This window comes from Corvus kubaryi, unplaced genomic scaffold, assembly GCF_017639235.1.
Source record: "Corvus kubaryi isolate FWS band 111438036 unplaced genomic scaffold, C.kubaryi_AGA036_p1.0 66, whole genome shotgun sequence".
Lineage (NCBI taxonomy): Eukaryota > Metazoa > Chordata > Aves > Passeriformes > Corvidae > Corvus > Corvus kubaryi.
The window spans coordinates 26406183-26422344 of NW_024582054.1; the positions used below are offsets into that span (position 1 = coordinate 26406183).

A 16162-nucleotide genomic window follows, 5' to 3' on the forward strand; every position below is an offset into this window, starting at 1 on the left:
GCCTCTGCCTTCCTTAGCAGACACCTGTCTTTCAAAACCGAGACAGAAGTTTTTCTTTAATTACCACCAGTTCCATCTCTCCTTCAAAATTTTTCTTAACAGACAGTTCAGTAAAAATGCTCAACATAAAGTTTACCTTAAAGTACAGAAACTTCTGGAAGCACCAGGTAAAGACATCTGGCCTGACCAATGTTTGTAGTATATTGACCAATATTTTGGACTTTAAATGATGTTTTTTCCACTGCTTTCTAATTCACAGACCTGCTTATTTTTTATTCCAATACTACAAATTTTAAAACAAATACCATGACTCTCCAACAATCTATTTCTGGATATGTGTTAAAAGATTACAAGCAGACAGTGTTGATTTCCTCTTCCATGAATTGTTATGCACAGCTAAATTTATTTCCTTGCCAATTAGTTTTATTTTTTTAAACACAGAAGTGATAACAAGCAGTCTCCACCCAAGTCCCTCAGAAAATGGAGAGGACAGGTTCTTAAGTGTTATATGGGACATGAGGGGGGAGGAAGAGACGAGGGCAAGGAGATTGAAGTAAGAAGTAGGTCTTGCCCATGCTTTCCTCTTGCAGAAAGATAATCCATTATCTTTCACCAGCTGTCACCCACAGAGCTCTGAAGGTGAATTACTGGAGCACATTTTCCAGTGAAGTCCCTGTATTATTTATTCTGTAGTTACCAACCATATACTTGAAGAAAGAACTATCTTTACCAATGTGCAATACAACATACTACAGCCACTGACACAAAAGATCATTGCTGCTACGTGTGCACAAGTGAGCACTGCTGTTTTAAAGACATCACTGCAAAGTGCCTTCTCTAAATACAAATAAGAAATGAAAAGTGAAGAGTCTGAATAATTAACTGAAAGAGGAAATTAGGGCATAAGAGGATGAAAATGATATTTCTCCGTAGTTTTAAGCAGCAAGACTCAGTCTGCAAGAAAGTTATTGCCATTACTTCACTATCTGCTTTTTGTCCCAAGGTACCTGCACAGTGTGCAGGTACCAGAGCATCTGAAACAAGTACACAACACTTTGAGAAAAGTTTCTTCTGAAAAATCAACACACATTATGAACTGCTCACAGACAATCCTTGCCCCAGAAGGGCAGTGGACCATTACATTATATAGTGCTGTCAATGAATGCCTTCATGACATAGCTGACAATATATATTCTCCGAGAAGGGGATCTACCAGACTTCCAGGCATTTAGGAATATAAGAATTTTGAAGAATCTTATTTTCTAAGGGTTTTGCTGTAAGCAAAATACTCAAAGACACAGATACAAATTCATTGTAAGGAAAGTCAAGCGCCACTTTGGATACCATCTAAGTACAAAACACCACTTATAAAGGATTCATTTCTTACATTTTGTCCCATTTGTAAATTGTTATCCTCATCACTGACAGCACTTCCATATACCGATATGATTTTGAAACACTGAACTTGTTGTGCATTTTGGTTAGCTGAGTCCACTATCATCAATCAAGAATATCAGCATTAAAACCATGTTGTGAATCCAACTTCATGTAAGTCATATGAGTTCTTAGTTTACAGAGGAAATAAAAAAACCCAGCTAGTATCTCCCATTAGATCTTGCTCTTAGGAGGAAGATTTCTTTCACCCTGTTGGTAGCAACTGCTTAGCCAGACACCTTATAGTGTCAGATATAAGCATATTAGGAACCCTACTAGATAGAGATCCCTTGTGATACGAGAACATACCTAGTGCAACAACTAAACCTGTATTTTTCATAAAGGACGATTCAGGCTCGCAGTCATGCAGGGATGGCAGGCTCTTCTGACAGCCCCACGCAGGAATGCTTTAAAATACTCCAAGTGCTATCAAGGCTAACTAGACATAAGGAAACACTTGAGAAATAGCATTAGACAGAAAACATAGGTGCAAAGTTCTTAAAACCTGTTCTGGCAATTCACTGCCAGGAACAAGGAAACTGGTGCTTTCTTTAAATACATGGAAGAACAACATGAACAAAATTTAGTTTCCCTTCATTTACAAGCCTAGTTACAAGCTTGTCAATACTTATGTTCAGACTGTGGTAAAATGCCAGCCAATCAAGGTAACCACCTAAGACTATCAAAAAAATAAGTTGTGTGAACTACTTTATCTACAACAAGAAGAAGATGCTATTTCACATATTGCTTTTCATTCTGAGAAGTAGGAAGAACAACTGTTTTTTATTAGAGCACCGATGACGTTAAATACATTTGTGGACACAGGAAAAAAATATACTGAACCACAGAGTCAATTCAGGTTGGAAGGGACTTCTGGATATCAGAGTCCACCCAACTACTCAAATCTGAGATAACATCAAAGTTCAATCAGGTGACGAAGGCCTTGTCCAGCTGAGGTTTGTCCCCAGGATAAAGAGCCTATCACCCTCCTGGGTGACTTGTCCAGTCTGAGACCATTCTCAGGAGGAGTACTTTTATTTTTCTCTCACAAAGAATCAGAATCCTCCTTGCCATAGCCTGTCTCCGCTGTATGTCCTTCTTGGCAGTGCAACCAGGAAGCATCTGCCTCTGTGTTCTCCCTAAGCACACATGTGGCAGTTGAGGATAACGATGAGATTCCCTTCTCCAGGCTGACCAGATTCAGGTATCTCAGGCTTTTGTTGCGTATCACGTAGTTCAGGCCCTCAACCACATCAGTGGCTTACTGCTAGACTCACTTCAGTTTCCCAGGGGTTTTTCTATACCAGGAAGCCCTAAACTAGACACAGTACTAAAGAAATGGACTCGGAAGAGTGGTGTAAAGAGAATAACAACCACTTCCCTCAGCCTGCTGGCTACACTCTCCAGATGCAGTCATGTACACAGGCAGCTTCCATTTCTACAATTGTTTACCAGGATCCCCAAATCCTTTTCTGTAAGGCTGCTGTCTAGATGGTCCTTCCCCAGCTTTCACAGATGCACAGTGCAAGACTTTGCACTTGTCATGCTGAATTTTGTGATGTTTCACAGTGTGAAGGAAGTATAATGCTGTATACAAAAGGTACAGGATGGAATGTAGTATCTGCTATCCCCACCCTCAAAACATGCCTGAAAACACTAAACACTACCCACAAGAACAGGAAGTGTACACCTAGATAACCTACACCTTTGGTTCTGTCAGGATCAAGCAGGGCAACTTCTCCTGGTCTGAACCACTCAAATGCATTCATACCTTTAATGCCGATGAAAATTACTGCAAAGCCCTTTCCTAAGGGCAGTAAAAGCTTCTCCGTGAGTAACTTTTCATTTTCTTAATTAAAAATCTCCCACTTCCCTCCTTCCCAAAATATCAGGTCTTTTATGTTTACAATTCACATCAGAGTCAATTTCAAGATGCAGAAGGATTGGTTATTTCTAGCCATGGATGTAAACCTGACTGGGTCGTGCCTGACAGGGTCAAGCCTGCCCAGTGTAGCCTTGTTGGTACAGCACTACATCCAATCCAGTAAATCCTGCTAGCCCACAATCACAAACACAGACTGATAACCAGAGTTCAGTTGCCTTAATGACCAGTAAATACCTCTAGGGGTAAGACAAAGACAGTCTGTGGGCCTGATACAGTCTCCAGTAAGGCATCCCCACACTATGTTGTCCCATGTTATCTGGAGTACCAGGCCAGAAGAACCACAGTTTAAAAACAGCTGTGTGTATATTGACATTATTCACAACTTAAATATCAACTGTTCAGGAAACCAAAGGCTGAACACTAAGTGGTAATGGAAATCTTCAGTTACGTAACAGAGTAAGTTAACGCAGTCAAACTTAACTCCTCCAAGCAGTGATATGATGCCACATGACCTCAGGCGTTTTACTACAACTAGTTCAAACTGGCCCGGAAGGAAAATGTTTGTGCTTCTTCCCTGCGACACAGCTAACCTGCAAGAGTCTGCTCTGACAGGTGAAGTGTTGCAAGTTTAGGAAAAATACCTATTACCCATTAAAGGCAGAAATATTAAATACCACAGACTCCAGCCTTCACTCTGCACTTAAACCCAACATCTACCAGTTACTCCACTAGGACCACTAGATCATTTTTAGCGTCTTGTACATGTAAAACTTTTCTTCTCACAGCCTCTTGGAGGAAGTCCCATGGTTCTGAAATACAAAAAATGTCATTTCCTTTAAGGTGTGTAACTAGGGATTATTCCATGGCAACGATGCCACCCTAAAAGGAACCACTGATAGGGAAAACACAGTGAGATTCCCTCCTTGGCTTAAAGAGCACACAAACAAAAAGAAAGAAAATGTGGTCAGATACTACATTCCTATTTCATGCTGACATAATGCAAACAATCACAGACTACACACAGAAACCTGAACCGTTAATTTAAAAATTTCAATATGAACTTCTTACTCAAGTACACCTAAATATAAGAAAAACACCTAACTATAGAAAAAAATTGCTAAATCTCTTTCATATCCAGAGTCCAAGAATGGCCAGAAGTCTGGAGAACAAAGCCTGCAGGGCTTGCACACTGGGTATCCATCTCTCAGGGCTAATAAGAGACAGACAACAGCCACACAGCCATGATACACTGAAATGGAGGTGGAGAGAACAACAACACATGACAACCTAACTAATCCTGTCAGAAAAAGAGCTAAATCTAAAGACTAAACATGCATCTTAAAAAGCAAACCTTTGGGAACATATTTCAAAATCATATAATAGGATCTTCATGCCTGAAGTCACCCTCCTGCTGTTTCTACTCTGCCTTAATTACAGTAAAATAAAAGGCACTCTGAACACTCCAGCTTCCTGTATTGATAATCCAAGTCACGCGGGCAGCAATAAGGCTGGCAGCACACAAAAAAGCTCCATGAAGAAGCCAACTTTTCAGGAAGGATGTGCAAAATGAAGATCATAGAAGCCATACTGTAACAACAGCAGAAATCCAACGGTGTGCAAAGCAATGGAGACAATCCCCATCCACCCCCAAGGTGCACGTGAAATCTCTGTAAGAAGTAGTGGGGGGAACCAGGGACAGAGGAATCCCTCAAGAGTGGGAAAAAAATTTCAGATGCCCCATAATTATTACCATGCAATTACTAGAAACCTTGTCCTTCCTCAGATGAGGCCAGAGATTTCATAAGCATACAGTTCAGTTCTTAGGCTAAGGGACCATTACTGGCAAGGAAATCATAAGACACAACCTCCCATACAACTGTAGTGGTTGCTATGCTTTGGGTAAAATCATACCTCCTGTAAAAAGAATGACTCCACATCCCATGAACTACACAGTCCCAAATAAAAGTACAGTATTGCCAGAATAGCTGCAACACCTCTTTAACACTGACTTCCATATACCTACTCAAGCGAGTTTAAAACAGGTGTCTTCTTACTTGTTACTTCATCTTTCACCAAATCTTTTGATGACAATTAGAACAATGCAAGTCAGGTTTAAGCTGAATTAAAAGCCCAGACAGAACTTTGTATTGACTTTTCCAAAACCCTGAGCATGCACATCTCACTAAACTGGCATAAACACATTCCAAAAAGGACTTCACAAAGCAATTATCCATGTTTATTTTTATGTTGGAGAACAATTACAAATTATAAAAAGAATTTGAGATATATTTGAAATTGGTGCTGCTTCTGATCTTTTCTCTTCTTGGCCTTTTGGAGAAAGGCAGCTATATACATATTCACCCCTCAACAGTAGTGCACTTAAGCAAATTAAGAACTATACCTCAGACTATGCTAATGCACATCTGATTAATAAATTCCACACATTTTCAATGATTTAATGCATTTTCTAAAGCTCAGACTCCTTTATAGAGGTCTCAGGTTGGGTATCCAGAGGTACTAATCACATTTGAAGCTTTAGGCCATGGTTAAGTAATAACACGTTTCAGTGTTAAGACCCTGATGACATGAATGATAGAAATTAAGATCTCAGGCACTTCAGGATGCCTAAGGCCTCAGCTGGAAATGATGGATGCACACACTTAATCTGAATGCACTCTAAGTATATCTACAGACATGATTACTGAGGTCTATGCAAAATCAGGGCTTAAGAAAACAGTGTGTAGTTTCCTACTGAAGAAAGCTACATTCATTATAGTGAACAAGATCTTTATAAATGAAAGCCTGCATTCTGGTAATCTGCATATGCTGATGAGAAAAATAGGCTGGAAGCTTTTAGTGTTAGGAGACAGCTAAAAAATGAACAGATCGCATTGAACCACAGAGCAAACATACATAAAAATTCTAAGACCTGGAGAATTTTTTAAATTAAATCTCTTTTCTTAAAAAAAAAAAAAAATTAAAAAAAGGTAAAATACACAACCCCATAGCACTTCGGTTGGCTGTAACAGTGAGCATAACACAAGCCCTTTGGTAACATCAAGAACACATTGGAACTCTCAAGTGTGCCTTATGAAAGACTTAGGAAACAAACATCAACTCTATTTAAAGTACTATCAAAGGCAAAAATACAGTAAAAAGATTTAACAAGTCCCTTCTATTTTTCTAAGCAGTTTGCCTATGGTACATCACCCTATTAATCTTTTCAGACATTGGTAATGAAAAAGATGAACCCATAATCCTAGGCACTACATTCTGATAATGGCTCAGATAAATTTGCAATTGTTAAGTATTATAATTCTTCCTTTTTGTAATACCCATTTTAAACCAGCCTGCATGAATTGCCTCAAATTACATGCAAGAGATAAAATGTAATTTTTATAAATTTAAAGAATCTGTAGTTTAACATTCCCAGCTAATCTCAACTACAGATCAACATTCCTAAAACCTAAAACATTAATATATAACCATAAAGTAGAAGTAACTTCCTAAAAAAAGCTAATGAAACAAGTCTCTTCAGTTCTGATTCACACAGTTAAAATCATTTGTTCTAGTAGGTGTGGAATAAAATGACTCATTCCCACGCATTAATTGTTTGCAAAAATAGGTTAGTTCAATCTAATTTGATAAAAAAATTAATTGTACTGGATCTAAACTGACTTTCAAGCCATTTCCACTAATAATGCATAACTCTGCCGACCATGAAGTTTTAAGGATGCAAATTAAGTAATTTTTTTTGCAAAGTATTATATCTTAATATTATCTGTGAAAAATCAATATGAAAATAATTTAGATTTGCAAGTGAAACAAGACAGAAAAGAGATTTACGGATGCTTATGAAATCTTACTTCTGCATTCTACACCTTACCATATGCCATCAGTGAGAAACTACTAGGTGCACACATTTTCCTGAATGAAGACAAACTTATCAGTGACTTATTTACCCCCTTCTGAGTTTTCGTAGATAAACAAAATTTAAATGCAAAATATAGATCACAGCCTTTAATATACCACATAATTCCTCAAGCCCTAAATAAAGACTGGTGCTATTTATTAGCCCCTTTATCCACAGGAGAAAAGGGATACTGACTTCCTTCTATGGGACAAAAGACAATCTTCACCCAGGACATCTGTCACTTTAACAGCAAATTCCAATGGGCCTCTCATCCTCCAGACCATGTTACTTTGCCACTACTAAAACATGACTGCAGCATTCAGTGCCAGTGCTTCACAGCATGAAGTTTTACAGAAAGTCATTAAAAGATACTGCCTCACTCTAAAAATAACAGATTAAAACAGATGTCCTGTAGAGAGTCCACCATCATACAGCAGCAGGGTTTTAACCACATGCCCTCATGTCACTAGCCTAGACTACAATGCTGTCAAAGCTAACACGGCAGTTTGGGCTACTTCAACATTAATTAATCCTAACATACATTTTTGAAAAGAACAAAACCAGTTTAATGGAAGCAGAGAATGCAGGAAACTGGGATTCCATGCAGCCATGGTCACACTATTCTGCCAGATGACCATCAAAGACCTTGTTACTGAGGGTGATCCAAGCTATGGTACCCCGTCTCTGACCACAGGAAAGCCTTCAGGAGCAGGGAAGAGTTCTGGCTGCATCCATACTGCACAAAAAAACCCACGGTCACTACCACCACTCACCTTTCCAGAACACCTGCAAGGCACCTGTAGCTGTACCCCGCCCCAGTGGGCCCTCCTGCCACTAGCTCTGCTGCAATGGATCATAACAGGCTTTGGTGGAGAGAGGATGACATAGAGGAAACTCAGCCAAAATGTGAAATTCAGTTTCTTGCTCATTAGCTGCCTTCATTAGCCAACTACTGTCACTTCATACACATGCCTAACAGGCTTATCACTCACTGCACAGCTTCTGCCTGCACAGAGAAGGACATTACAAGAGCTGGCAGAACCTCAGGTCCCCTCCTGGCTTTTTATGTGTATTTCTGCAAGGGAGGAGGAGGGAGAAGTGCCAAAGGGAATGAAGAGAGGAATTTAAGCCCTCAAGTCAAGAGATATGATGTCTTACCAAGCAACAGTTTTACCTGGTGTAACCCCAAAAGACCAACAGATCCTCATAAGCAACCCTGAAAGTCCATCAACTCTGAGGTCATCTCAAAAATACCTAAGGATAGTTTCTGCCTCTTATACTAGCAGCACACTCACCACACACTGTGCCCCTGCCCTTACCTAGTACTTTTTCTAGTATAGCAGTTGCTGTGGCAGAGGACTAGGTCAACCCTGCAGCTAGTTTAGAATATGCTCTAATGCAGGCTGGAAAGACCCTTCGTCAGGCTCACATGTACACTTCTGAACACAGCTGCTCTCAGGCTGAGAGAACAGGCTCTACACTGTCCTGAAAGAAAGGCCACCCTGAAAGGTTATCCCTTCCCTAAGTAAGCATTTTTTTATCTGAGAGGTTACGGTGCCTCTTTAAGCAGAACTGGAAGGAGAAAAGAGTGGGCCTGAGAGTCAATTTGCAAAGCTCACAGAGCCCCTCCAAACAGCAAGATCCAAACTTGAAGCACCAGTCCCGACAGTGACCTGAAGTTGTGTATCACTGCACCAGGACAGCAGCCCTTCCCAGTGAATGTTCTGTGAGTGATTTTTTCCATGTATGGTCCAGATTCAAGTGTAATAAATATATACCCAAAAGTGGCAGTTCACAAATAGGCTAGAGGTTGCTTTGAGCACTCTGTGTGTACATTTTTTCTCTCCTTTAGTTCAGACTGGGAATATATTGATATTACTACAACAGCATCCACTGTCTATTATGCCAGACTGTCTTCAAGAGCTCAGCAGCAGGTGCCAGGCTGGCCTACTTGTGCTAATCATCTGCATCTTCTTCATTTTCCCCACAGCTTCAGCATCCTTAAAGTTCCTCTCAGGAAAAAACAAAAACAAACACAGACACAAAAAACCCCACCACCACCATCCAAAAGCAGAACACCACTCTAGCTGGGTAGCAGACCTTGCACAAACTGAGAACACAGAAGGTAAGTCAGCATTCAAACAGACAGCTCCTAACAACTGAGGAGAAACAGTCCACAGAAGTAACTCATACGCCTGCTTAAAACAAACACAGATCAGTCTAAACTACTCTGACATAGGTTTTGAGGTGTTCCCACAGAGAGAACCAGCCAGTACCCAGTCTGGGAGTGAGACAACACTGAATGAAGTGTATGGGGACAGGTGCCATCTTGCCCTCTGTAGCAGGCCAGCAGTATGAAACAGAGTCAGAGGAAACAAAGGCTGGAGTAAGAGAGGCTGTGCAGCACCAAGATAATTTTGAATACAAATAAGGCCCACTCCTGTGAGACTCTCCTCTGAACATGTTTGACTACTGGCTGCAAACTGCGACAAGTAGCTGTCCAAAAACGGAGCAGCCAGTTGCACCAGTCCCTGCTGACTGGAAGGAAGGGGCAGTGAGCACCAGCCACAGCCAACTAAGATAACTCCTGGAAAACGAGGTGATGTCAAACCAGCACAGGAGTAATGCCAGCCAGCAAGGTGCCCTGCAAGCAGCCACTCTAGCATAGGATTATGCAAGACTCAGATGCTTCAGTATGACAGAACAAGAGGCTCCATAGGGAGGAACACGCTGTACCTGAAAGCTAAAGGACAGGTGGTACACAGACACCTGAGCTGCAGCTGTGCTGCTCCAGCACTCCTGCACTTCTCTCCTTGTCAAGTTAAACAAGGGACAGCATTTTTTGCAGGAAGAGTCTCTTGGGAGGTCCGTCTGCAGTGCATGGACAACACCACACCACAGCACTCATGTCTATCAGCTAAGTCCAAAGTTCATGCAGCCTCCTCTGTGCCTGCTGATAGCTTTAGGTTGTCTCACTTTCAGAGAGGAATGAGCAAAACCCATTAGAATAAACAGGACTCCTAACTATTTCTCACTCTAAGAGCAGCAGATGCAGCAACAGTTTAAATGACGCTAAGCACAGATTTGGGAAGTTCTTTCTGAACGTGTAGACATGGGTCTGTCATCTAACACATTTGGATTTAATTCCCACTAAGAATACTGAGCATTATTTCAATATCTATTATATAAACAATGTAACAGTGATAACCAACTGGGTTATGAGAGCTTATTCAACAGAAGTTATAAATAAAAATAACTAGAAGAAAAGGACTTTGACTCCTCACTTGCAGTTCAGCTAGCTCTTCTCCAAAGACACTTGGCATAAAGATACGTGTATTATACATCCACTACAGGGAATAAACAGTGTGTTTGAAAGCTCCACTCACCATGGGAAAGCTATAATTGCTAAGGTTAAAATGGCAGATTCTTACAAGATTTGTAAAGCAATGGAAGCCACAAGCTGCCTCAAGGCAAAGGACCACACCCTGCGCTCTTCTACGGTTAGCAAATAGGAAGAAGATTTTGAAGAAATAAACCTGCGGCAGGACTGCCAGGAAGCAGCAGAGGAATTAATAAGACAGAAGCAATGGGATCCACCATTTGGACTTTATCACCCTCGACAGGTAAGGTGCAAGGCTTCCACAGATGTTGAATAGAGAGGAGGTGGCATAAGTCTCACAAGAGGAACATGGGACTTGATTTTCTGGACTCCCAATTTCTCCAGCATCCACCAGCTACAGAATATAAGCAGCACCAAGCTCTGTCAGAAAGCAGAGATATCCATAACCAGCAACTACACCACATAACTCAAAACCTCCTCTGCACCCAACAGTCAGGAAAAAAACCCCTGCCTCAACTACCACACCTGAAGTCTATTTTCCCCTGGCAATTAAGAAGGCTAGCAAGTCCATTAGCCACGTTGAATCATTTCAAGGGAATTTACATGTGACACCTCACACCCAGTTTAAAAATCAAAATTGTAAAAAAATGCTTGTTACATAGCTCAGCTTAATTCAAACTTAACACCTGTGCAGCTTATTTCCATTGCCAGTGATGAGTCTCCATTTTGTCAAAACGAAATTCCTTCTGTCTCCAGTTGATAAAGAAACACTGATCTTCAAAGTATATCCCAGGTATTTAACTACACTCTGATGCTTCTACAGACACATAACAGCACAGAAAACTTGTGCACATTAATCCAGAATATCTTCTAACAGCAAATCAGGCTGTAATTAAGACACATCATGACATGAGGAAGATTAGCATGTTTGGCATGATATTTTCCTTATTAGCTGGAGGCAGAAACAAGTTCCTTGTCAGTGGAAACACACTGTGAGGGCATTAGGACACAGACAAAAGGTGTCTCATTCCTGGCACTTATTTGTTTTTAACAGCTTGAAGGAAAGGAAGGAACACACAGTATCTACTGTAATTGGTTTTAAGGGTATCCCTTGTTGATGGAACACAAATATACAGCAGTCCAGATTTAGGCCCACCCCCTTACCATCAAGAGCCTGGATTATAAACTTTTATCCCTACTCTGCAGCACCAGATGGTAGCTCACATACATTTCAATTATTTATTGAATAGGCACTTTGTTATACCAGAGTAATCCCACACTGCAGTAAAAACTACACACTGTTTTTATTGCAAGCTATACTTTTCATCAAGTCAGTAACCTTTTCACATTCAGTGAACACAATAAATAGAATTAAAAGAAGCGATTTTATAAACAATTGGATAATCAGCCTCTCCATCACACAGAAAATGACAACGCTGGGATCAATCAGTAAGACACAACCACCAGCAGTGCTATAGAAAAAGCATATCATTCTCTGGCCTGCCTCAAATCCTTCCAACTTCAGTTTTCAAAGTATGTTGTAGTCTGATCTATCATACTTAACAGCTTGCTGGTGCTCACTCGTTCAAGCCATCAGCTTGAAAACAAAACACCTTGAATGCTCTTTGCAGAAGACATACAAAGCTCCCATGACAAAACAAATAATCAATGTTCCCCAGGCTGCAGCCTTGCGGGGCAGATGTGATAAAGTGGTTAATTATTCAGTTGGCAATCGCATTACTGACGTCAATAGAAGAGTCCAGGAAGTGAATCCTCTTAGTTTGTTAGTGTATGACAAAGAGTGGTGGTCCCCACAGAAATTAAGGAGAACCAGCTGTCCCTTCATGTTAGTGCTCTGGTCTCTAGTGCTAAAGACACACATTTGCATTTACTGAAGTAAATCTGCCCCTCCCTCTCCCTTAGGAAATCCTTTGTTTTGTTGGTTGGGTTTTTTCAGTTTTTAGGGGTGGTTTTTTTTTATTTTTTAAGAGTGCTCTTTTAAAGCCTAATTAACTGTACATGCATAGAACAGCTGATAAACGGGACAATATACTCGTGACCAATGATCTCTCCTCCCTCCCCTTCAATTCTTATTCCATGGAGAAGTTAAGTCACCTTCGTCATACATTATTATTCATAACTTACTCACCTGAATAAACCAGTCAGCCACCATGGCCGTTTTAACATAAATTCATTTAGACATGCGGCAGGCAAGGATCTCTGCTCTCCACATACCTCTAGTCAATAGCCTTAACTAAACAACATTAACAGAAAACTTTTATCCTAAGTGCTATCAAAAGTATCCACATTTTCTTTTGTCAGCACGCTCCGGACTATTGGAGGTCTCTCGTTATCAGGCTGCTTAACAGTAGGGAACCATTAAACAAAGCTCTTAGAAAAGCTGCCTAGAAATACTCTGTCCTTGGGGGGCATACCCAAATTAAAAAAGACTGTAGGATGAACGGCAACTGTTGTTTCTTCGAGCCACACACACGCCCTTTCTAAAGCAACGAGCCGGCACCAGAGCAACATTCAAAGCCTGAGCCTGGTGCTCTCCCCTCCTCCCCTCCCCCAGGTAGGAAACCCTCCGAGGAGCTCCGGATTAGCCTGACATTTCGGGCTAAGCCGAGCAGGGTTTCAGGCCAAGGACACTCCGGTGCGGTTCCTGCTGCCGGCTGCCAAGCGGTTCGCCTGAGACCGAGGGAGGAGACCTGGAGGGTCAAGGCCCGACTGGCGACGGGGGTGTTCCCCAGGGAGGCGCCGCATCCAGGGGCGGCGTCTCCGGCCGCTGCTGGGAGCGGCGGTGGGAGCGCACGGCGGGGCCGGGCCACCCCCGACCGCTCCGCCGCCCCTCACCCGGGCACCACGCACAGCCCCCGCCACCCGGCCCCGCGGCCCCCGCCCGGGCTCACCCCACTCGAGGAAGTCGGACACGTATCGGTCGCGGCGGAGCGGCGAGTCGCGGCTACACTCGGCGTAGACGCCGACCAGGAGGTCGAGCAGGGTCTCCACGCTCAGCACGCTGTCGTGCCGCTGCGGCCCGTCCAGCACCAGCTGCTCCAGCCGCTTCAGCCGCACCTTGGCCGACATGGTGCCGCTCGGGCGGCGGGCGCGGGGCACGGACGGGACGGGGCGAAGCGAAGGCCCCGGGGCTCAGCCGCGCTCAGCCGCCCCGCGCCGCCTCCCGCGGCCGAGCGGCTCCTTCCACGGGCTCCGCCTCGGGCACGGACGGTCCATGGGCCGGACCCGGCCAGCCACCCCCCGCCCCGCCCCGCTCCGCTCCGGCCTCGCCCCGGCGGCGGGGAAGGGCCGATCCCGATCCCGCTCCCGCTCCCGATCCCGCTCCTCCTCCCCGGGCCCGGCGCGTCCCTCGGAGCGGCTCCGGCCACGCCCACCGCCCGGCGCCCGCGCGCTCCGACGTGGGCAGGGCCGTGCGAAGCCGCACAGGAAGGTTGGGCTGGGCGGCGCCCCGTAGCAGCAGATTCGCCGCGGAGGGGCCGAGGGGCGGCGCGGTTGCGTGTCCGCGTCCGCACTTTCGTCTGTGTGTGTGTCTGTGTGTGTGTCTGTGTCTGTGTGTGTGATCATCAGGAGGTTCTTTGGTGTAAGGTCTGTATGTGCTTTCAAGCACGACACAGGAGCCCTAGTCAGTGGAACAGGCAGCAGCCAGCATCTCTCACTCACGGACGTGCTGGCACTAACAAGCTTCGAGCACGCAGTACATCGCGATGTTCGCGTCTGTCTACGTGCACACAATCACAGGCTCACAAAATGGGTCCGGCACCACAACGGGGCATCTTGTCCAGCCTCCCTGCTCGAGCAGGGTCACCCCAGAGCACATGGCATAGGATTGCATCCAGAGGGCTCTTGGGTATTTCCAGTGGGGGAGGCTCCACACCCTCTCCGGGCAACCTATTCCAGTGTATGGTCACTGCACAATAAAGAAACTCTTCCTCATGTTCAGGTGGAACTTGCTGGGCATCAGTTTCTGCCTGTTGCCTCTTGTCCTATTGCTCAGCACCGCCAGGAAGAGCCTGGTTCCATCCTCTTGCCACCCTCCAGTCAGACACATGTAGACATTGATGGGATCCTCTCCCAGCTGTCTTTTCTGGAGGCTGGACAGGCATAACTCCCTCAGCCTTTCCTCGTGAGATGCTCCAGTCCCCCAGTCATCCCTGCTGTCCTCCACTGGACCTGCTCCAAGGGCTCCATGTCTCTCTATACATTGCTAACTTTGGCAAAATACTCAAGGTCCATGTATTCTACTTCTGAACTATCTTAAGTATAATACTAAAGATCACACCTACAGGTCAAAAAGACCCCTGCCCAGATGAAGACCCTTTCTCTGAGCACTTGTAGGAGTTAGCTGGGGTTATGTAACTTGTATGGAAATGACTAACCAATCCTAATAGACGGGCTGAGCCTGGGAAGTTGCTATCTCTGAATGTCTGTTTAAGAATAATGGTGCAGAAACTCTGGTGGCTTGTACTTGATTTGTGGAATATCACTGAACATCCAGGCTTGCACAACTCTGAAATAAATAATTAATGTCTCTCTCGAGTGTGCAATTCCTGGCTATTTGCACACCAGGTAATGAATCCCATTTCATGTGTGTCCAGTGTGTGTGCGTGCCCTGGCCTGTGCCATCCTGACAGGGCTCCAGGGCAAAGTCCCTCCCCACTGGTCAGGCAGGTGCACTGGGGACCGGGCAGCTTGCCCAAGCCACCCAGCTCCTGCGTGAGCCACCCAGCCCCACACCTGGCCATGGCTTCTCATGAAGGATGAGGTGACCCCAGGGCCACCATCCCCACAGATCTTCACCGGACACTGTGGCCATTGGGAGACTTCTCCAACCATACCTGGAGCAGGGCCTTCTCTTTCCCAGCTTTGGTCATGATTCCCTGCTCCGTGACTTGGCTCAGTGGCAACAGGCACAGGGCTGGCTGGGTAGCGTGTCTTTGCAGCAGGATGTGGTGTCTGGAAGCTGTGGCTTTTTATGCCTTTCAGAACCTCCCTGGTGACAGGACTTTTTTTCCCAGCAGCAGGTAGCCCAGGCAAAAAGAGCCCTGTGTGTTCACAGCTGCTGTCCTTGATTCCTTGAAGGAGAAGGGAGCTGGGTGTAAGGCACTCAAAACTTTCTGCAGCGCTGCTTTTTTCCCATCACAACTTACTCTGAGAACTGTTCTCTCTGGAGGCTGCAGCACCTCAAGGCAAGATGCTGAGTAGCTTGGGATGGGAGTTTACTTCTGTAGGAATGCAGCTATTCAGGTCCTGATGCAAAGCTGAACTGGCAAGGATGCTGTTTCCTTGCTTGTCTCCCCCGGCAGGTAGTTGGAGCGCTGTGCACTCAAAACCATCACACCGGAAAAGAAGCAGCCAAGTGCTGGTTCTGTCTGGGCTGGGAACACCCTGCCTCTGGCAGCAGAAGCCAGTCTGGGGTTTGTTCATGGTCAGACGTGCCATGTCAGTAACTGCTGGAAGACCTGAACGTTCCCATCTGTCACCTCCAGGGCCTATGGCAAGGCCAAACCCAACCGGTGCTGCACATAGGGACCTGCCCTTTCCCAAGGGTCAGGAGCATACCCAGGCAGAG

General features: G+C 44.4%; 1 protein-coding gene across 19 annotated transcripts in view; it reads right to left on the reverse strand.

The window, feature by feature from the left end:
- The window catches only part of CDC42BPB (CDC42 binding protein kinase beta), a 92842-nt gene extending 78932 nt beyond the window's left edge, over nt 1-13910 (reverse strand). For 6 of the 19 annotated variants that reach the window (XM_042048179.1, XM_042048174.1, XM_042048170.1 and 3 more), the window contains exon 1: nt 13485-13907. In XM_042048179.1, the coding sequence (XP_041904113.1) occupies nt 13485-13662 (178 nt within the window). In that variant the 5' untranslated portion in view covers nt 13663-13907. Of the gene's footprint in view, nt 1-13484 lie in introns of all 19 variants that reach the window. The other 13 variants (XM_042048168.1, XM_042048173.1, XM_042048163.1 and 10 more) reach the window with 6 other exon arrangements.
- Nucleotides 13911-16162: the final 2252 nt, after the last annotated feature.